General features: G+C 56.3%; 1 protein-coding gene across 3 annotated transcripts in view; it reads left to right on the forward strand.

Moving 5' to 3' along the window:
- Window positions 1-441: 441 nt before the first annotated feature.
- CLIP2 (CAP-Gly domain containing linker protein 2) overlaps window positions 442-21,072 on the forward strand; it is a 72,214-nt gene continuing 51,583 nt past the window's right edge. For all 3 annotated transcript variants that reach the window (XM_077908257.1, XM_077908258.1, XM_077908259.1), the window contains exons 1-3: window positions 442-598; window positions 11,830-11,936; window positions 20,411-20,598. In XM_077908257.1, coding sequence (XP_077764383.1) covers window positions 20,475-20,598 — 124 coding nt within the window. In that variant the 5' untranslated portion in view covers window positions 442-598; window positions 11,830-11,936; window positions 20,411-20,474. The remainder of the gene's footprint in view (window positions 599-11,829; window positions 11,937-20,410; window positions 20,599-21,072) is intronic.

Below are 21,072 nucleotides of genomic sequence, written 5' to 3' on the forward strand. Positions count from 1 at the left end.
TCCCGAGCCCCCACCTCTCCCAGGGCGTGGGACGGCCTCGCGCGTGGCGGGTGCGCGCCCCCGGCCGCGCGTTTCCCTCCCCGCACCACCGGCGCCCCCCGAGCCCTGGGGCTGACGGCCGCGCGGAGGTCGAGGTGCGGCCGCGTTTTCCGCCCGCCCGCCCGCTGGCAGCGCGGCGCGGCGGCCCGAGGACCGCGAGGCCAAGTGAGCGCGCGCCTGCCCCCCGCCGCGCCAGGCCCCGCCCTCCCGCGCCCGCCCCAGCGCCGGCCCCTTTTGTTCCCTCCCGGAGCCGGGCCGCTCGCTCCGCTCCCGCTCGGCTCGGCTCGGCTCGGCTCGGCTCGGCTCGGCTCGGCCGCGGGGCGCGCCGGCGGCGGCTGGGGCTGGGGCTGGGGCTGGGGCTGGGGCTGCGCTGGGGCTGGGGCTGCTCGGTCCGCGCCGCCCGCCTCCCCGCGGCCGCCCGCACGCCAGGCCCGGCCCGGAGCGCGAGCGCGGAGCCCCGGCGCCGGGAGGGGCCGCAGCATCGTCTCCCCCGCGGCGCCCCGGCCCGGAGCGGAGGAGGAGGAGGCCGGGCTGCGAGCCGCCCGCCGCGGGGGCCCAGGTAGGAGCCGCCGGAGGCCCCGGGGAGGCGGCTGGCCGGGCAACAAAGGAGCGGGGGCCGCGGGAGGCGGCGGGGCCTGGGCTGCAGCGGGGCGGCCGCCCGCGGGCATTGGCGGGCGCGGGGGCGCGGGGGCGCGGGCGAGGGCGCGGGCGAGGGCGAGGGCGAGGGCGCGGGCGAGGGCGCGGGCGAGGGCGAGGGCCGCCCCGGCCGCACCCCACTGCCCCGGCGCCCGCGGGCGAGGAGGGGACGCGCCTGGCGTGGGGGCTCCCGGGCAGCGGGGCCCTCCCTCCGCGGGGCACCGCCGGCACCCGGGCTCGGCGCAGCGGCGGGGGGGCGGCCGGAGGCGCCGCAGGGGTGGGCAGGGGTGGGCAGGGGTGGGGGCGCCCGGCCCGGTGGGCGCGGCCGCGCAGCACCCCCTCTGCAGACCCCGGGCCTGGGGGAACACGGAGCCCGCGGCCCCGGCTGGGGTCGCCCGCCCGGTCGCCTTTGCAGAACTTGGTTGAAGTGCACGGTGGAGGCGGTGAGGGGACACTGGGGCAGGGCGGCTTCGCGCAGGGGGTGCACCCCGAGGCTGGCGCTTCGAGCTGGTGAGGCAGCAGATTTCCTGCCCTCCCCACAGGGAGGGGCCTTCGCCGCCGAGATGCTTTGCTGGGCCTCCAGGGCGCGCCCGTTTGGGCCCTTCAGGCGGGGCCTGGGCGGGGCGGGTGCCCACTGGGCACTGCCACGCGGGCCCCAACCCCACCCTAGGAAGGATGGACAGAGGGGGCACCTTGGGGAGGGTCACACACCCAGCGGCGCATCCCCCACCGATGATACCCCGCCGCTCCCACCTGGGAGACAAGTAGGAGTCCAGTAGGAGGGGGCGATGTCCTCACCCTTGTAAGATGCCCAGGGGAGGTCACTGGGGGTCGCACTGGCCTAGGGCTGCTGGCAGAGGAGGAGGAGAGTGCAGGGAACGCCACGTGGGGCGAGACTCCCCACCGGCGGTAATGTAAACAATGAGCCCTTCATTCATCCCTCTGCTGTCACCTGGCCTCAGCTCCTCCCTAGGAGAACAGCCCTGCAGCCCTTGAGTGCGGTGGTCACGGTGGGGGAGCTGGGAATACAGAGGGGGGACACCTGGAAGTTGGGGTGGAGCAGGGAGTTTGCTGCTAGGATTCCAGAAGGGGCTTCAGGCAGGCGAAGCGGCATGGGCGCTTGGAGTCCAAAAGGTGGCTCTTGGGTTGGAGGAGCAGTAGAGGATCTAGGTGACTGCGTATGGGGCTTAAGTCAGGAGAAGTTCTGTTGAGGGAAGGGATTGTTCTGTCCCTCCTACTTTTGCAGATGCCCCACCCCCCCAGGCTGTATTGGCATCTACTGCTCCTGGCCCAGGAGAGATGTTGGGGTACCCGCTCCAGGTTGGGGGAAGCGGGGAGAGACGGAGCAGAGCTTCAGAGGCAGAGGACACCTGGCAGAGGGAGTCTGAGGGAGCCTCTGCACACACGAGCGTGTACCAGCGAGATTCTAGGTGTACCCTGCAGGCTGCGAAGGTGGTGTGTGCAGTTCTGCACACAGAGCTTGAAATCCCAAGGAGGGGATCCATCCCCAGAGGCACCAGTCCCTTTTCAGTATCTGCTACTTGCTTTGGTGGTTGAGAGTTTGGATGCTGGCACCTGACAGCCTGGGTTCTGGCTCTGTCACTTACCAGCTGTGTGACCTCAGATGAGTCACTGTGCCCCTCTGCCTCGGTTTCCCTATCTATAAAATGAAGGTGCTTATGGTGTCTGTCTCTTGGGGTTGGTGTGGGAGTCGGATGGATGGGGTATGGGTGAAGGGTGTGCGCTGTGACAGGGAGAGTGCCCAGTGTTTGTTTTGCTGCTGTTCCTGGTGTCGCCTCCTTGGGCACACGTGTGCTCATCCCCTCCCCAGCTGTCCACCGTGGGGCAGTCCTGCCTGTTAGCCGCTCCCTGTGCCCTCCTCCCCAGGCCGCTCCCTCTGCTGTGTTCTGTGATGTAGGGGACACTTTCCTCCTGGCCTCCCCTCCCCAGCTCTGCCACCCTGAAGATTGACCTGGGTCCCCTTGATGCCATCTCTTCCACCTCTGCCTCTATGCCCAGAGGAGCGGGGGCAGCAATCCTGACCCAGCTGGTCCCCTGCCTTCTTCATCTGAGCTGCTGAAACAAAATACCACAGACTGGGTGGTTTATGCCCAACAGAAATTGATTTCTCACGGTTCCGGAGGCCGGAAGCCCAAGATCAGGTTGCCGGCACGGATGGGGGAGGCCCTCTTCCGGGGTGCAGACTTCTTATGTTCCCACGTGGCAGAAGGGACCTGGGAGCTGTCTGGGGTCCCTTTTATGAGGCTACTAATCCCTTTCAGGGGGGCTCCTCCCCCACGACCCTATCACCTCCCAAAGACCCCACCTCCTGATACCGTCACGTTGGGGATTAGGACACAGGCACATTTAGCACCTGCCCAGTGGTTGTCGGGAGAGAACGGCAGCTTTTGTGTAGGCTTGAAAAAAACAACACATACCAAGTGCCTGCTCTGTGCCAGGAACTGTTTCGAGCTCGCCAAGCGCATGCATTCATTTGTGGAGATCTTTACAATGCTGCCCACATTTTACCAATGAGGGAATCAGGGCATAGAGAGGTTTCCCTGTTTGCCTTTCCGCTACCGTGTGCCTGGGAGACATGCTACCATGTGCATTTCAGTAAAGCGTGGTTTGTGCCGTGGTTTGTGCCGTACCTTCCCCAGACACCACCCTGTTCGTTCTCTCAAGTACAAAGTCCGCACACTGTCTGGCTCCCAGGGCCCACCCGTAGCTGGCTGTGCCTTGGCTTCCCGGCCAGGCTCTCCTGCTCTCCACCCCCGTCTCGTGCTGGCTGGGCCCAGGCGAACCTCAGCTTTGATGAACTGGGAGTGGTGGGCATGGCATGCCTTGGTGAGCAGGAAGGCAGGGAGGGCCCTGACCATGTCTCCGGGATGATTTTCTTGCAGGGCACAGGAAGCTCCTCCAATTAGGTTAAGTGAGAGGGGAGTTAGGAGGGAATGGAAGCTTACACAGCCAACAGTTGCAGGAGGCCTGGCTCCCTGAGGAGCCAGGATGCTGGCAGCCCCCCGCCCCCCTTTTGGCTTTCCTCTTTCTGGACTATGGTTTCATTTTCTCTGCCTCTCTAGATGCATCTGTCCCTTCTCCTCTCCCTGTAGACTGGCTCTCTGGGTTGTTGGCATGGCTGCTCTGAGTGGTGGCTTTAACTTGAGGCCACAGGACCTCCTGTGGGCTCTCCTCTCAGTCTTGGGGTGCTAGAGAGACCAATTGGCCCGGCTTGGGTGGGGGTACCCACTGTGTCGCTCAGCTGGTGGGGGGCCAGGCCACGTGGTCTCTGGGGCCAGGGGCTGGGAATACTGCTACAGTGTTGGTGTTGCCTGCTGTATGATACGTGGTATGTGCTGGAGGAGGACTAGGGGAGGGCGGGTGAATTGGGACATTGCTGTCTTTGGATACTCAGGATCTGGTAGGAGAGGCAGACCCAGGGCCAGTTAACTGTGGTCTCCACTACTAGTCAGTGCGATTTCCTGGGAGTAGCTGGAGTGCATCAGACTGGCCTGTGTGGGGAGGAGGGTGGGGAATGGTAGGGAGTGGGGGAGTGTGAACCACAGCTCCTTCCCCCCACCCCCAGCCTTGGTTCAGAAGCTGATGAGGTTCCACCCTTTTCTGGTTGCCAGCCAGGCACCCGGGTCACCCCACTACCCACCCTGCCCCACCACTCCCTTGCAGGGCTGCCAGGGTCAGTGTGCAGAAACAGTAATACAAAGCTCATGTTTTCAGAGGAAGTGATTCAAAATGGTAATGAAACATTTCCCTCCTGAATAGAAAGCAGAGCATGCCAGGTGGTTTTTATTAACAAGGCATAAATTTGGGGCTTTGTCCACTTAACACTTCTGTCTTCACTGGGCAGCTCTTGATGCATCCCTAGAATCTAGTCTTTGGCTCTGTCTGCCCAGGAAAACACCTGCTCCGGGTTCACATCCTTCTTCGCCCTCATGGTCTCTTTGCCACGAGAGGGTGAAATTTCAGGCCCACACAGGGTCCCTGTTTTGCTGGCTGGGGGCTCAGCGTACGGCCCACCATTCTTCCAAGTGGAGTGTGAAGCTGGACGCTGCCATGAGGGAGGGAGCAATGTTTGGGGTCTCTGGATGTTTTGCTGCCTCGTATCCTGATTCTGCTCTGGCTGTTACCTTTTTCTGCTATAGACTGTTCCTTGCATAAATTCGTTGGTTCCTTGACACAGCTCACAGTTTAGCTGCTTTTGGACCTGGGGCTAAGCCCAGCACGAGGAGGAGTGGTGATTTGCAAAGATAAACACAGTATAACGGAATGGAAATGGGGTGAGAAGGTTGAACAAGAGGGAAATTGAAAATCAGATGAAGCCAGAGGGGGCTGCTGTCCCTTCTACTGGAGGTAATTTGACTCTAAGCTTTCCAGCAGCCAGATCTGAGGGGGAAGTGGGAGTTTGGAGGGGCTGTACTGTCCCCTCGCCTTGTGTGAGCCCCACTATATATACTGCTAAAGCCTAAGGGATGCAGTGCAACTGTAGGGAGGGGTGGGGCAGCGTGGTCCCCAGTGTGGTCCCTGGTCCAGAATGCAGGGGGGCGGGGGAGCAGCCACCTCCTGGAGGGTCCCTGTGAACAGCTCAGAGCTGGGGCTCGTGTGCACAGCTGGCCCCCTCCACCGAGGTGTGACTAGTCCCAGGCGAGAGTGAGAGCCAGTGAACCAGGAGGCACACTGGTCTCTGCCTAAGAATTTCCATCTCACGAGGAGGCACTGGGGCCATGATACTTGGTGTGCACCCAGTCGGCCCCAGTAGTTAACTGAGGGATAGAAGAGGGACATAGGCATTCTGGCAGGATGAGTGATGGGGGTGAGGTGTCTTTAGGAGCAATGAGAAGTTCAGGGAAGCTGGAACAAAGGGTGCTGGGTGGGGAGGGGCCAGAGTCAGGCAGTGCCTGGGCTGGTGGGCAGACATGCTACAGACCATGTGGCCTTGGCGCCCAGGGCCATGGAGTGCCCTCCTGACCTCTTGCTTAAACCTCTGCCCTTGTGCCCCTGACTCAGGTGCCTGGAGGATAGCTGGTCTTGGTTCTGAGAAAGTCAGGAAGGTGGCTAAAAGTTCAGGCTCCGTGTCCAAGAGGGCCTGAGTTCAAATTCCACACCTGCTGTTGGTTGGTCCTATCACCCTAGGCAAACGATTGAGTCCTCCAGACCCTCAGTTTCCCCACTAGTAAAATGAGTGGAGCTCATAACAGGGCTGTTGTAAAGGTTAAATGAGTTGGTATTTATAAAGCACTGGGACTGGTGTCTGGAGCAAAACAGATCGTTCATGTCTGTGGCTCCTGAGGCTGGAGCAGTTCAGTAGAAGATGGGGGCTCATCCCACCTGAGCCCCCCACCCTAGTGGATCCCCACACCCACACAGGATCTGAGTCCAGCACAGTGCAGAAGCAAGCTCTCTCAGTGATTGGGCGGGGGGGGGAATGTGGACCCCGGGTCATCCTTCCCCCTGTGGTGGGCCGGCCCTGAGGGGATGGGGGTGCTCAGCACGGTCCATTAATGGTTAATGTTGTTATTGACAGTAACAACAGTAATGTTGTTAACACAGTAACAGTAGCTGTGTGAGTTTGGGAGAGCCTCTCAGGGCAGCTGTACCAAGGGGAGCAGAAACTAGCTCTGAGAAGAGGCCTCATTCTCAGCTTGATTCCCTCCAGTGAAGGGAGGCTCACTGCCTGCTTTTTTTGTTTCATTGGACCCACAGATGGTTAGCATCCACTCTGTGTGCTAGATGCTCATAGTTTGAAATGTGCTGCTCTTCCCAGAGATTGCCCAAGCCAGCCAGTGAGTGTAGCGATGGTTTGTGAACAAGCTGCCGTGGGCCTCCAGCTGAGTGTCGGCAGGATGAGGATGGTAGAGGAGGGCACTTCCGTTCATTCATGTTTCTTTCATTCATTCCTGGATTCATTAAACATTTTGAGCTGCTGTGTGTGCTGGGCGCTGTCCTAGGTACCGAGAGCCCAGCAAAGAACAAGAGAGGCAAAGTACCTGTCCTCTTAAAGCTGCTTTCAGTGAGAGGTGAGGGAGTTTGCCCGTTGGGGAGAGGAGAGGCATTCCATTTTGTTTTTAAATGTATTTATTCATGAGAGAGACACACAGAGAGGCAGAGGCACACATACAAAGGCAGAGGGAGAAGCAGGCTCCCCGCGGGGAGCTCAATGTGGGGCTCAATCCCAGGATCCTGGGATCACGACCTGAGCTGAAGGCAGATGCTCAACCACTGAGCCACTCAGGCATCCCAAGGAAAGGCATTCTAGGTAGAGGGAACAGCATGTGCAAAGGCCTGAGGATGTGACCGAATACGTATGGGTGTGGATGGGCAGCTGCGGCATTTCGGCAGCATTTGGTGGCTGGGGGTGGTGGTTGCCTTCCAGGAAGCACTAAAAGAAAACAGTGTAAGGGCTTGCTAGTGACTGACCTCATCCCTGAGGCCACTAGGTTTTGCCCCTCCTCCACCCATCCCGCCTCCAACCCTCACCAACAGCTCTGGGTTGCCGTTCAGAGATGTTGATGGTGCCCATCGGCCCCAGAGCTGGTCCATCCCTTCTCCAGGCTGCTGCGTGGGCCCTGTCATGGCAGTGAGGGGCAGGCCCAGATCTCAGTGGATTCAGCCTCTTCCCTGCGCCTTGTCTGCAGGGGAAGGCTCAAGAGAGGATCCTGGGTGCTGATGTGCGTGTCTTACGTTGGAAGAAGGTTGGTGTTCTGGAAGGTTGTCCAGTGAGCACAGCACTGCTGCGTGTCAGGGCCTGTATGCTTGAACTCCCTGGGGCCTGGGCCTGCCCTCAGGGAGCTTGGAGGACGGTGGAGAGACAGGTGCTCCAGTGGGTCCCCATGGTTAGGCACCACCGCCTGGGGCTGTCTGATGAGTGGGAAGGCCCCAGGGGGGCAGGGATCACACCTGTTTCCTCCACTTCTGCTGCCACCCGCCCCTAGTCCAGGTAATTAAAAAAATCCAGGATCCCTGGGTGGCTCAGGGGTTTAGCGCCGCCTTCGGCCTGGGGCGTGATCCTGGAGACCCGGGATCGAGTCCCATGTTGGGCTTTCTGCATAGAGCCTGCTTCTCTCTCTGCCTGTGTCTCTGGCCACCCCCCTCCCCGTATCTCTCATGAATAAATAAATAAAATCTTTTAAAAAAATTAAAAAAACAAAAACCCCCAAATATTTTTTTTTTCAATTTTTTTTTTTTTTTAATTAAAATACAACTGAAATGCCTGTATAACAGAACCCAGATCAGGAATATGAGAGACTGCTGGCTCCCCAAAGCTCCTCTTACTTGTCCTTCCAGTCAATAACCCTGACCCAAGGAAACCCCTTCCCTGATTTCTGATGCCATCAATAAAGGTGGTCTGGCAACTTTGTTTTTATTTATTTGCTTGTTTATTTTTTTTTTTATTTTTTTTTTAAATTTTTTTTATTTATTTATGATAGTCACAGAGAGAGAGAGAGAGAGAGAGAGACAGAGACACAGGCAGAGGGAGAAGCAGGCTCCATGCACCGGGAGCCCGACGTGGGATTCGATCCCGGGTCTCCATGATCGCACCCTGGGCCAAAGGCAGGCGCTAAACCACTGCACCACCCAGGGATCCCCTATTTGCTTGTTTATTTTTAAGTAGGCTCCATGCCCAGCATGAAGTCCAGCTCCGGGCTTGAACTCACATTGCTGGGATCATGACCTGAGCCGAGATCAAGAGTCGGATATTTAACTGACTGAGCCTCCTAGGTACTCCTATATTTTTATTTTTAATTGTGCTGTAGTTGACACAGACTATTATCAGTTTCAGACATACAGCATAGTGACTCGACAAGTCTGTACATTGTTCAGTGCTCCTCACAACTGTCACCACACCAAAGTTATGACAATATCTTTCACTGCATTTCCTATGTTGTACTGTTCATCCCTGTGACTTATTTATTTTATAACTGCAGGTTTATACCTTTTAATCCCCTTCACCTATTTTGCCCATCCTCCCACCCTCTTCCCCTCTGGCATCCACCAGTCTGTTTCCCTGCATTTATGAATCTGTTTGTTAGAACTTCATTTTATGTATTTATTTATTTTTATTATTTTTAAATATTTTGTTTATTTATTTATGAGAGGCACAGAGAGAGGCACAGACGCAGGCAGAGGGAGAAGCAGGCCCCATTCAGGGAGCCTGACGTGGGACTCGATCCTAGGTCTCCAGGACCACACCTTGGGCTGCAGGCGGCGCTAAACCACTGAGCCATCCGGGCTGCCCTATTTTAATTTTTTTAAAAGATTTTATTTATTTATTTGAGAGAGAGAGAGAGCAGTTGCGTGCACACATGCATGAGTAGGGGAGGGGCAGAGGGAGAAGCAGACCCCATTCCCACCCCACTGAGCAGGGGAGCCTGAAGATGTGGCACTGGATCCCAGGACTCTGGGACCATGACCTGAGTTTGAAGGCAGACGCTTAACCGACTGAGTCCCCTAGGCGCCCCTAGAACTTCATTTTAAACAGAAGCACCCCAGCATGCTGTATGCCCCCTTACACCTGGCTTCTTTCATTCAATCAGAACCACAGAACTCACATCGTTGCATAGAGTTATAGTTGCTACTTCTTCACTGCTGTAGTTTATTCTTTGCTGAAGAAACCACAACTTAATTACTATTTCTAATTGTGATGGCTATCTGGGTTAATTCAGTGTGGGACTATTAGAAACCGCAGTCTTCTGGGGCACCGATGGCCCCCGTCTGCCTTCCTGTTGGGGGGGGGGCGTGCCTTGGAGTGGCGTCACTGGGTCACGTTCAGGTTTAGTCTGTGAGGCCAAACCGGCTTCCAAATCGCTGACCAGTTTGCGCTGGTCCGGCAGTGCACAGGCGCTCTGGGTCTTCCTCGCCCTCAGGACACCCGGGGTGGCCGGTCTGCTTCGCTTTAAACCTTCTGGTCAATGGACGGAGTCAGCCGGGGGACCAGCAAAGGCGAGCATCTTTCCTTATGCCTGCTGGTCTTTTTTTTTTTTTAAGACTTTATTTATTTATTTATTCATAGAGACAAAGAGCGAGAGAGAGAGAGAGAGAGAGAGAGAGAGAGGCGCAGACACAGGCAGAGGGAGAAGCAGGCTCCATGCAGGGAGCCCGACGTGGGACTCGATCCCGGGTTTCCAGGATCACGCCCTGGGCTGCAGGCGTCGCTAAACCGCTGCGCCACCGGGGCTGCCCCCTGCTGGTCTTTTGAATGCCCTCTTTTTGTGTGGTGCTCACTCAGTTGTTTTGCTTGTCTTTCTAACTTGATTTACTGGACTTCTTTCTATATTCTGGATATGAATCCTCCGTCGAATGTGGGAATTGCAGATACCTTCTTTCCCTTCTGTGGCGAGCTCTTGACATGCACTCTGTCCCTCAGCGGGACCATGTGATGTACAGAAGCTCTTAATCTTAATTTTGTCCAATTTATCCAGCCTTTACCTGCTTTCCAGTGCTTCCTGTGTCCTAGTTAAGGAATCTTTGCCTGTCGTGGTGTCATGAAGATCTTTTTTTGTCTTCTGCTAAAAACTGTAGTTAGATCTTTCACAGTTAGATCTGCGTCCATCTGGAATTAATTTTTGTGTATGATGTGAAGTCAACGTATTAGTTTCCTTTTGCTGCTCAGACGAGTGACCAAAAATGTGGTGGCTCCCCAAACAACCCAAATTATTATAATTCTGGAGGCTGGGAGTCTGAAATGGATCACTCCAGGCTAAAATCAGGGTGCTAGCAGGGCCGTATTCCTTCTAAAAGTTCAGAGAAGGATCTGTCTCTTGACTTTCCCACCTTCTAGAGGCCACCCACATTCTTTGGCTGATGCACCCCCACACACACATGTTGCACTCGGTTTTTGGCACACTGCCATCTCTCTGATTCTATCTGTCCTGTCTCCCCCTTGCACTTAGAAGGATCCTTGTGATCACATTAGGTCCGCCTGGGTAATCCAGAATAATCTTTTTTTTTTAAAGATTTATTTTTATTTATTTATGATAGACATAGAGAGAGAGAGAGGCAGAGACACAGGCAGAGGGAGAAGCAGGCTCCATGCTGGGATGCGGGACTCGATCCCGAGACTCCAGGATCGCACCCTGGGCCAAAGGCAGGCGCGAAACCACTGAGCCACCCAGGGATCCCTAGAATAATCCTTCTATCTGCAGGTCAGCTGACTAAAATCCTTGATTCCATTTACAACCTTAATTCCCCATTGCCAAATGTGAGCTAACGTGTTAACAGGTTCCAGGAATGGGGACATAAACACTGTTAGGATCCACTATAGCCGGATCATGATTTTTCCCTGCATGTAGTTATCCAGTTGACTCAGCATTACTTACTGTAAAAACCATCCTTTGCTCAGGGTTTTTTTTTTTTTTTTTTTTAATATTTTATTTATTTACTTGAGAGAGAGAGCATGAGTGGGTGGGGGGAGGGCAGAGGGAGAAGGAGAAGCAGACCACCACTGAGCAGGGAGCTCAATGTGGACCTCAATCCCAGAACCCTGGGATCATGACCTGAGCTAGAGGCAGATGCTTAACTGACGTTCAGGGGTATTTTTAGCTTCTTGTACAAATTCTGACCCTAGAGAGGAGGTCCAGCTGGCTAGGGTGGGAAGGGGAACCCAGGTGATGGGGTGCTTTCCTGTAGCTCCCTGGCCTGTATGTGTTGGATGGAGCTACAATAGTAAAAGGAGAATAGATCCTCCCAGGCCAGGACACAAGAGCCCTTTCCTTCCTGTTCTGCCCAGATCACTAAGTGACCTCAGAAGGCCCCTTCCCTCCATTGGCCTCTGACTCCATCTGGAGACCCCCTTGCCCAGCACCAGTTTCTGTCACCTGAATCTCACTGTCCTGTTCACTTGCTCTGTGGCCGTCAGCCTGGGCCTCAGTTTCCAATTCTGTGAAATGGGAATAAAGGTAGGTCAGGGGGCCACTTGAGCCAGCCAATGCCTGCCCAGCATCCTGGGCCAGTGCCAGGAGGGCCTGGCTGTCCATTCGCTGGGGCTGTGGGTGGTGACACAGCCTGGAGTTGGCTCTGGAGCCCTGGCTGTCCCCTGGTTCTGAGCATACCACATCTGTGTGTGGGGTGTGTGTGTGCACGCACACATGTGCACATGAGGCAAGGAAGTATATTGACATGGACTTTCCTTCCTCTTCCTAGACCTGACACAGCCCTGGCCCTGATTCCCTTTGCTGCTCCAAGAGACAGGCTCTGAACCACCTCCAGGCCTGAGAGAAGATGACCCTGCTCCAGTGTGTCCAGCTCAGGTGAGACAGACATGCCAGCCTTTTCCAGGGGCTCTGCTGTCACCCCAGGCCATGGGCAGGATGGGGACAATGGCAACTTTACAAATCGGGATCTCCAGCCCTGAGCATAGAGGCTGTGAGGATGGTGAGCACACCAGATTGGGCCCCTCTTGTCTTCCAGACTTGGGTGTCAGAGAAGCTGGGGTCCAGTGGGGCCCCCACGTTGTCCCCTGCTCAGCCCCTGGGTGCCCTGCCCTCTGTGTCCATGCTGCTGGCACGACATGCCATCTTCCTTGCTTCAGCCGGCATCTCCTTGCAGCCACATGGGCTAGTGGAGCCTGGGTTCTGGCCCCAGCCCTGCTGTGAGGCTCAGGCTGGTCCCTTCCCCATCCTGGTCCTGGGTGGCTCCTGGGCCCTTTGGTACTCCCTGGGTGACTCTGGACCCCAAGCAAGGCCCGTTGCCTCCCTGTCCTTTTTGGGGCCACTATCTCCTGCCCTTGGCTGGCAGCAATATGTGTGGCAAAGTTGTACAGCCTGGGCTGGCTCCCTGGGGCCTCGCTGATGGCATGAGAGCGAAGGGTGGACACAGGCAGATCTGCACCATCTCCTTGGACGTCCTGGGCCCAGGGGGCAGCTGGTGTGAAGCTCCAGGTTTTGGCTTTCCCCTCCAGCTGGCAGGACTCACAGGGAGGGGGCCTGTCTCAGCCCTGCTGTGCTCTGTGCTCCCACATGGGGATTTTAGCTTCACTACCAAGTGAAAGTCCCCAAGCCTTGGTCAAATGGAGGCAAGATGAGCCTCTCTTCCAAGCAGGATGGGACAAGCAGTGAGTGGCAGCGGGGAGCAGGCCTGTGGGGAGGGTGGTGGTCATACCCGCCGGCTAGATTAAGGGGTTGGGCTGGCACCAGGTTTCTAGTGCAGGGGGGAGTGTTGAGGTGCCTGGTAGGGCAGGGCCAGGGGACCCCACCCTACATTAACATAACGGGGAGCCTTGGGGTGGCAGTCAACACCTGTGGGGTCCACTCTGTTTGGGGTCTGCCCCCCCATTTTTCTGGGTAGGTGTGTACAGGGAGGAGAGGAACTCTTAGCTTTTCCCCTCCCCTGTGTCTATCTTTACATTTTTAAGAATTCAATTTAATTTAATTTAAACTCAATTAATTAACATATATTAGTTTCAGAAGTAGAGTTCTACATTTTTTTTTATTGAAAAAATGGTTGTGAATATTTCAGACACTCAAGAAAAGAAATAGACAATATGATCAACACCCCTGTATATCCTGCAGGACTTAAGAAATGAATCTTAGAGGGCACCTGGGTGGCTCAGCTGTTGAGTGTCTGCCTTTGGCTCAGGGTATGATCCTGGGGTCCTGGGATCGAGCCCCACATCGGGCTCCCCACAGGGAGCCTGCTTCTTCCTCTGCCTGTATCTCTGACTCTCTCCTGAATAAATAAATAAAATCTTAAAAAAAAAATGTAAGTAAGAAATCGATCTTAGAACTAGGAATCGAGCCCCCAGTTACCCGGCCCCAGCTCTGTTCCCACCCCATTCCCACCCCCGTTCCCCAGCTGGTTCATGGAGCACTGTGATAGGGCTGCGCAGGGAGGTTCAGGCTCCGTGGCCACCGGCCCCTGCTGCATGGCCTTGCCAACTCTTGGCGTCACCTGGCTTTTTGACTTTGTGCCCATCTGATTGGGTGGGAAATGGGATCTCCTTGTGGCTTGCATTTGCATTTCCCTGCTGACTGAGAGACTCAGCGGCTGTCCCTGCTGTCCCGTGGCACCCTCTCCTCGAAAGCTGCCTATTCTTACCTGTCTGGTTCTTACCTGCCTATCTGGGGTGCCCTCAGATCTTCCCTCATGTCACATATGGGGATGCACCCAGCCTCTGATTCTCCCACCCTGGCCATCCCCAGTGACTCTCCTAAGGGCTCCATCCCTTGGCCTCCTATCCCCCCACTCGGTGTCCCTTGGGAACCTCATACCTGATGTCCCAAAAGGACACCTTCTCCGAGGTCCCTCCCAGCATGGAGAGGTTCCCCCTCCTGCTGGGACCCTGGGTGCTCCCTCCACACCCACACCATTTGCCATCAAATGCGGCTCAATACCTCTCCCCCCCTCTGGCCCCTCCAGCCCCTGCCTCTGTTGTGGCTCAGGCTGCATGGTCGTGTCCCTTGTCTGTCAAACATCCCCCAGGACAGTGGCCTCCCTGCCCTCATTCCCCCCAGCGCCCTCATCAGCTCCCTGGTGGTTTTGCCAACAGGCACATCTGATCTGTCACACCCTTTGCTTGACATCCTTCAAGGCCCCTTATCCACTCAGGCTGATGCCAATGTGTGACTGGGAGATCCCCACCCCTCCCTCTCTGCCTCTGGATTACCCCACACACACACATTTTATTTTATTTTCTAAGATTTTATTTATTTATTCATGAGACCCACAGAGAGAGGCAGAGACACAGGCAGAGGGAGAAGCAGGCTCCTCGCAGGGAGCCTGAGGCAGGATTCGATCCCAGGACCCCAGAATCATGCCCTGAGCCAAAAGCAGATGCTCAACCGCTGAACCACCCAGATACCCCTCCTCCCCACATTTTAACCACTAAATCCTCAACTGTTTGGTTGACCTAGCAGAACACGGTCTCTGCCTGAAGTTCCCCTCCCCGCCCCCCGCACCCCACTCCCTCCTCTCATGGGGCTGCTGTGGCCTGAGCCTCAGGGCTCGTGGGGAGTGCTCAGGGGCCACACTGAGTTCACCTCTGGGTGCCATATCACCTGGCACTCAGGTCATAGGGTTGAGGGGGTATGTGGGCCCCCTGGCTGCTGACCCCTGAGGGAGGAGGAGGACGAATAAGCCAGGAGAGCCCCTGGGGTTGGTGGAGGTGGTGGGCCTAGGTTTGAAGGCTGGGCTTGTCCCCGCAGTGGTCCTGGCCCAGTGTCTGTCCAGCCGAGGATGCGGTGTGAGCGGTGGCCGGGCCTCCACAGTGGGATTCCCACCGCCCGCCTCCCTCGCCCTCTGGGTGATGCCAGTGCCCCGGATGTGGGCTTTCCACTGCCCTAGTTGGCACCTTTCCGCCCATTCCGTCGAGGCCACACCCTGAGCCTCCTATTGGCGGAACATTCTTGGGCCTCGTCCCCGCCACGACTGCAGCAGCCACCCCCAGCGCAGCTGAAATGGAAACCCTGAAATGCAGCCCGGGTTTGTCTTTGGTAAATGGCCATTGAGGGCAGCACAAAAGGGGGCCTGTTGGTCTGAATGCTGCCGGCCCTCCTCTCCCCTCCCGTGCCCGCCTTGCCTGGCACCCCAGGCCTCCCGACATCAGAGTAGACACCGATCGGAGTGGCGGCTGCTGCGTGCTAGGCGTGGAGGGCCGCCCGTGGGCCTGTGGTCGGACTCACTCGTCCGTGCTCCCTGCCCTGTCCTGCAGGCGATGCAGCAGGCTCACACCAGCTGAAGACCCACAGCCACTTGCGGTGGGTGGGCTTTGGACCCACATTGCCTTAAGTCTCCTCCCTCCTGGTCTCCCAGGCCTGCCCCACCCCCTACAGGGTGGCCGGAGGCCAATTTATCACCCTGTCCTGGCTTTTCCCAAGAAAGCCTTTCCTTCCTCAATCCCACAAGCAGGGCTGAGTCACAAAGGGGTGATTGGCCCCGGGTTCCTCCCCCTCTTCCTGCTCACCACTTCTTCTCTCCTCCCCTCTCCCCTTCACAGGCTCTCCCAGCTTCGGAGACCCTGGGTGGGAGTGGCTGCTGGCCTCTCCTGCCTGGTCCTCCCCCCCCCCCCCCCCCCCCCCCGCCCCATTGGTGGTGGGACTAGCGAATGCAGCCAACTCCTCTGGTCTCCTTTGTCAGTGAGGCACCCAGGCGCTCTCCGCGGAGGCCAGGGGTCTCACAAATGTTAGTCCAGGCTGGGGGACGCCAGCCTAGGGAGGCAGGGGAGGGCCAGTCCCGGGGCTGAGTCCAGCATGGCCACTGAGCAGCCTGTGACTTTGGGTGAGTCCCTCAACTTTTCTGAGCTTTCTGTGTTCCTCCCTTGAGATGGCTTCTGGCTCATCGGGGCTTGGGAGGAATAATAAGGCCACATTCCTATAAGGAAGGAGAAGCTGCTGGGATCTTCAGGGTCTAGGAGGGAGGAGGGCAACTCTGGGAGCCTCCGGAAGCTTCCCCTGGGAAGAGTGTCCTAGAGATTTGTGGCTTTGGAGGCCTTTGTCCTCTGGGCAATGGCAGGTGTGCCCTCACACAGGGTTTCCGGAACACGGGCTCTGTGCCAGGCTCTGTGCTGGGGCTGGGTTCTCAGAGAAGCTGGGGCCCCGCCTGGGGTTGCCCGTGAGCTCCCAGGAGGCGAGATGAAGATAAATGAGAACAGTGTCATCTTTCCTTGGCTCAGTGTGCAATCCTGAGGCCTCTGTGGGCCAAAGTTTCGGGGAGACTCTACAGAGGAGGAAGCATTGGGCCAGGTGTCTCATGGTGATTGGAACAGGTGAAGTGAAGCAGGTAGGAGAAAAAGCACAAGTGGGGTCTGGGGAGGTGGGAAGGTGTCAGGTGCGTAGTGAGGGAATGCAGGGTCATTAGTAGCAGTGTGGTTGAGAAGCCTCCGATGCTAGGGACACTGTTAGAGTGCCTGGTCCCTGCCTCAGAGGACATGCTGGCTAGCCGGAAGGTCGCCATGCCACCAGACTGCCTGCTGGGCTGGTCACCATAAGCTACTTAGTCCTACGTGAGTAGGACTGAGGATGTGAAGGGGGGCTTCCTAGGTCCCTTGTCAGGACAAAGGATACCACAGCAAACAAAATAGACCCTAGTCCCTTTCCTTGAGCAGTAGCGAAAGCCAAAGCAGGATGGAGAGGGGGCAGACTGAGTAGGGGTTGTAATCTTAGAAGGGGACATTGGAACAGATACTTGAAGGTGATGACCAATGAACCTCGATATTTGAGGTAGAGGGAACAGCATGTGCAAAGGCCCTGAGGCTGGAGAATGCTTAGTGTAGTCCAGGAGTGGCTGGAGGCCAGCATGGCCAGTGTAAGTGGGCAAGGGCCATAGTGCTTGGAGGAAGAAGATGAGGAGAGCTTTGAAGGCTGGCACACTACTATGGAGAACCTTCAAGGATTTTATTTTTTTATATAATTTTTAGAAGTTAAGATTTAACTTATATACCATAAGATTCACCCATTTTAAATGTATAACTTGGTGACAAATTGATATTTAGTATAAATACAAATTGTGTGGTCATCACAATCCACTTTTGGAACACTTCTGCCTTCTGGAAAGTTCTCTCATGCCTATTTGTGGTCAATTCCAGCTCCCACTCCCAGGCAACCCCAGATCTGCTTTCTGTGTCTATAGTTTTGAAACTTCCTCTAAATAAGAATCATGCAATATGTAGTCTTTTGTGTCTGGCTTCTTATTGCTGCACCTTGTAGAGGGTGGTCAATATCGTTGCATATGTTATAGTCACTTATTATTGCCAAGGAATGTTCTATTATATAGATATGCTGCTTACCATTCACCAGGTGATGGGTATTTGATTGTTTCCATTGTTTGACTATTGTGAATAAAGTTACAATGAACATTTTTTACAGACTTCTATATGAACATGTGTTTTTATTTCTCTTGGGCAGTTGGATCATATGGTAGATAAATATTTAACTTTTTTTTTTTAGATTTTATTTATTTTTTTATTTATTTTTAAAAGATTTTCTTTATTTATTCATGAGAGACACACAGAGAGAGGCAGAGGGAGAAGCAGGTTCCCTGTGGGGACTCTGATGCAGTACTTGATCTCAGGACCCTGGAGTCATGACCTGAGCAAAAGGCAGATACTCAACCACTGAGCCACCCAGGGGTCTCTAACTTATTTTGACTTTGTTGTTTTTAAGTTTATTTACTTTTTAAGTAATCTCTGCCCCCAATGTGGGGCTTGAACTCAGAACCCCCAAGGTCAAGCATCATATGTTCTCTCCCTACTGAGCCAGCCAGGCACCCTAGGTATTTAAATCTTTTATTCCTTTTCCATTAGGTTGTTTGTCTTCTGATGAGTGAGTGATCAGAGTTCCCCATGTGTTCTGAATAGAAGTCTTTTATTAGATGTATGATTTGTAACATTTTTCCCTGGTTGGGGGGGTTTCATCAGAGAAGGGCCCAAAAGGCACAGGGAAGGGATTCCTTGCATCTCATTCTGTTCCCAGCAAGAGGTCTTCCTCTGCCCCACACACATGGGGCCCTACCTCAGGATTTCCTAGGTCAGAGGGCCTCCCCTGCTAAGTCGCTGGAGCAGAAGGCCAGTTAGCCACCCAGAGGTGGGATATTCCCTGTCACCAGAGAGCAGGCTCCCTCGCCCCTGCTGGCTCAGTGAGTCATTGGGGTTTGGGTCATTCAGGCTTGGGCTCAAGCTTGTGCTGGGGGGATGCCGATGGGGCCTAACTGAACCAGAGAGAGATGTCTGCAACCCACAGGTACTTCCCTAGGGCATGTGCTTCCTGGAGGGCCAGGTTCTGGAGAGCAAGGGAGCAGCCTCATACTCCCACTGATCCAGCAACTCCCAGGCCCCAGAATTCCTGGGGTGTCAGAGTCATCCAGCAGAGGGTTAGAATGTTGGGTTTGGAAGGCTCTAGGACCAAGCTAAGGCTGACAGCCATGTTCCATACTCCTGTTGGCTCACCTGGGTATGTGGGTGTCATCACTGTGTGCCTTGGGGGAGCTTATTTGAGCTTATTTGTCTCTGCTCTCAGGACTGGCAGCCCTGCATGAGGAGCCGTCTGTCCCATGCTCAGGTCATAGTGTTGCTGGCTCAACTTGCTGACCTGAGGGGCGTTCTGAGACCACTTTGCAGATTCCTGCTGTGAGCATTGTGGGTTGGCTGCTACAGTAGTCAGAACTTTTTTGGTTGCAAGTGACAGTGTCCCTCAAATATGTTTAGGCGAAAAGAGAAAATGATGCACGGGTATAAGGATTTGTTGACTGGTATAAGCGAAGAGCTCAAGTGATCAACTTCAGGCTCAGCTGCATCCAGGCCATCCAAATCCAGCAATTCAGCTCTGCTCTCTCCATGTTGGCCTCATTCCCTGGCAGACTCCTCCATGTAGTAACTGGGATGGCCCTGTAGTTCCTGGCATCCAACCCATACCCCGACAGCCCCAGAGAAAGGAAATAACCTTCCTGAAAGGTACCAGCCAGAGTCCAGGCCCTGGTGCTCTTTGGGTCATGTGATCTTTCCTTCACTAACCACGTGGACTCTGGCCAGGCCTGGGTCATGTGCCCACTCCCCATGTGTGTGGTGGGTCAGCTCATATAAATCTTACGGATCGAGAAAGGAGCAAAGGGTTGGGGTAAGGATGTGGAGTGTGGCTGGCCTGACAGAGGGGGCATCTCCTACTGCATCAGAGCCGAGCACCCAGAGAGCACCGTTCCCGAGGTCCCCAGGGGTGATACCCTTGCCCAGAAACTCTGCCCCTCCGGTGGTGCTCTGTATCCGCTTTCCCAGCTGGACTGTGTGCTCCCCAGATAGAGCACTCCGGGGCAGGATGGGGCCTGGCTGTAGCGAGCCCTTCACCAATGTCTGGTGCAGAAGAGGGTGTGTGCCCAGGACAGCAGAGGAGAGGCCAGAGCGCCACGGCGGGGGAGAGGCCAGGGGATGGCGGAGGAGAGGCCAGGGCGCGGTGGTGGGGGAGAGGCCAGGGTGCGGCGGGCCTGTCTTGTCTGCCTCTCCCGCGGTCCCCCTGCAACCGGCCTCGTCTTGCTGCCATGTGGCTCCCTGAGCTGACCACCTGGAAGACGAGGCTTTCCTGTCTCAGGAGCCACCTTTGTCAAGCACTACTGCCCTATAGGGCTGGGCGTCGTCCCCCTCGGCCTTCTCAGAAGGGCAGGGGCTGTAAGGGTGCAGGGCAGGCAGAGAACGTGGCAGATCCATCCTGGCAGGGGACCAAGGCAGGTGTTGGCCTCCATGTGTGCACGGATCCCCACCCTTGGTGTGGGGTGGCAGGTGCTGGGACGGTGAGCAGAGCTGGCAAGGTGGGACAGTGTGGCAGTTGATGGAACTAGGTGTTGCTCTGTCCCTCCTGTGTCAGGAGCCATGAGTGGTTCCCTGGTCCCACAGGGCCTGGGAGCCATTGCACAGCGACCCCCAGGCTACCCACGTGTGTCAGAATCCACACCAGCCTGTGTTGTGTGAGAGTCACGCTCGGCTGTTGGTGGCCGTGCTGAGCTGCGTGGTCCTGGTGGAGGGCTGTATCACTGCAGACCCCCAAACCCAGGAGGTGGGCAGAGAGCGTGCACCTGGCCTCAGAGTCCAGCAGCCAGGACACATGTCAGGCCACACCATTGCCACACCAGGCCCATGCTTGCTGCCACTGCTCTGTGCCTCGGTTTCCCTATTAAGGAAAGAGGGTGGGCATGGTGGCCCCTGCCCCCCTGGGCGGGGTGTGTGTGTAGGAATCCTGCCGTGTCACCATTGGGGTACCCTGGCAAGTGGTGATATCATGATGTGATCACTCTCATCTACCCGCAGGTGAGTGACGATGGCAGAGAGGACGTGACCCACGCGGACCCCTCACACACCGAGTGGCACCACCATGCAGAAGCCCAGCGGCCTGAAGCCCCCCGGCCGTGGGGGGAAGCACTCGAGCCCCATGGGCCGGACATCCACCGGCTCGGCCTCCATGTCTGCTGCGGCGGTGGCCACCGGCTCCAAGGAAGGTGCGCGGGGCTGCAGGGCCGGGGTGGGGAGTGCTTCCCCTGGAAGACCCCCCTGGTGACCAGCCTGGGCTAGCAGTACACGGAAGTCCTTCTTTCTGTCTGGCCGTCCTCCCTTTCACATTTGACTCGGCATGCTTTATGCATGTTGTTCTTTTTCACACTCCCCCGACTTGGGAGGCACGTCCTACTGTTAGCTCTGCTCGGGATGAGAAAGTGGGGATCCAGGTGGGCATGGCGCTGTGCCCCAGTCACTCAGCCAGGATTCAGACTCCAGCCTCCACTGGCCTCTCTGCCTCCACTCGTTCCCTTCTGGGGTCAGGGCTTATCCTTGGAGCCAGCCCCATTTCCCGTCAGCCTTCTTGTCTGCCACCCAGAACCATGCCCGTTAGCCTTTCGGTATCTGACCTTTCCTTCATCTTCTGCTACTGGGCAGGCGTGAGGGCCGGGTGCCCAGGCTGGGGGTGCAGCTTGGAC

The sequence above is a fragment of the Canis aureus genome, chromosome 8, assembly GCF_053574225.1.
Source record: "Canis aureus isolate CA01 chromosome 8, VMU_Caureus_v.1.0, whole genome shotgun sequence".
NCBI lineage: Eukaryota > Metazoa > Chordata > Mammalia > Carnivora > Canidae > Canis > Canis aureus.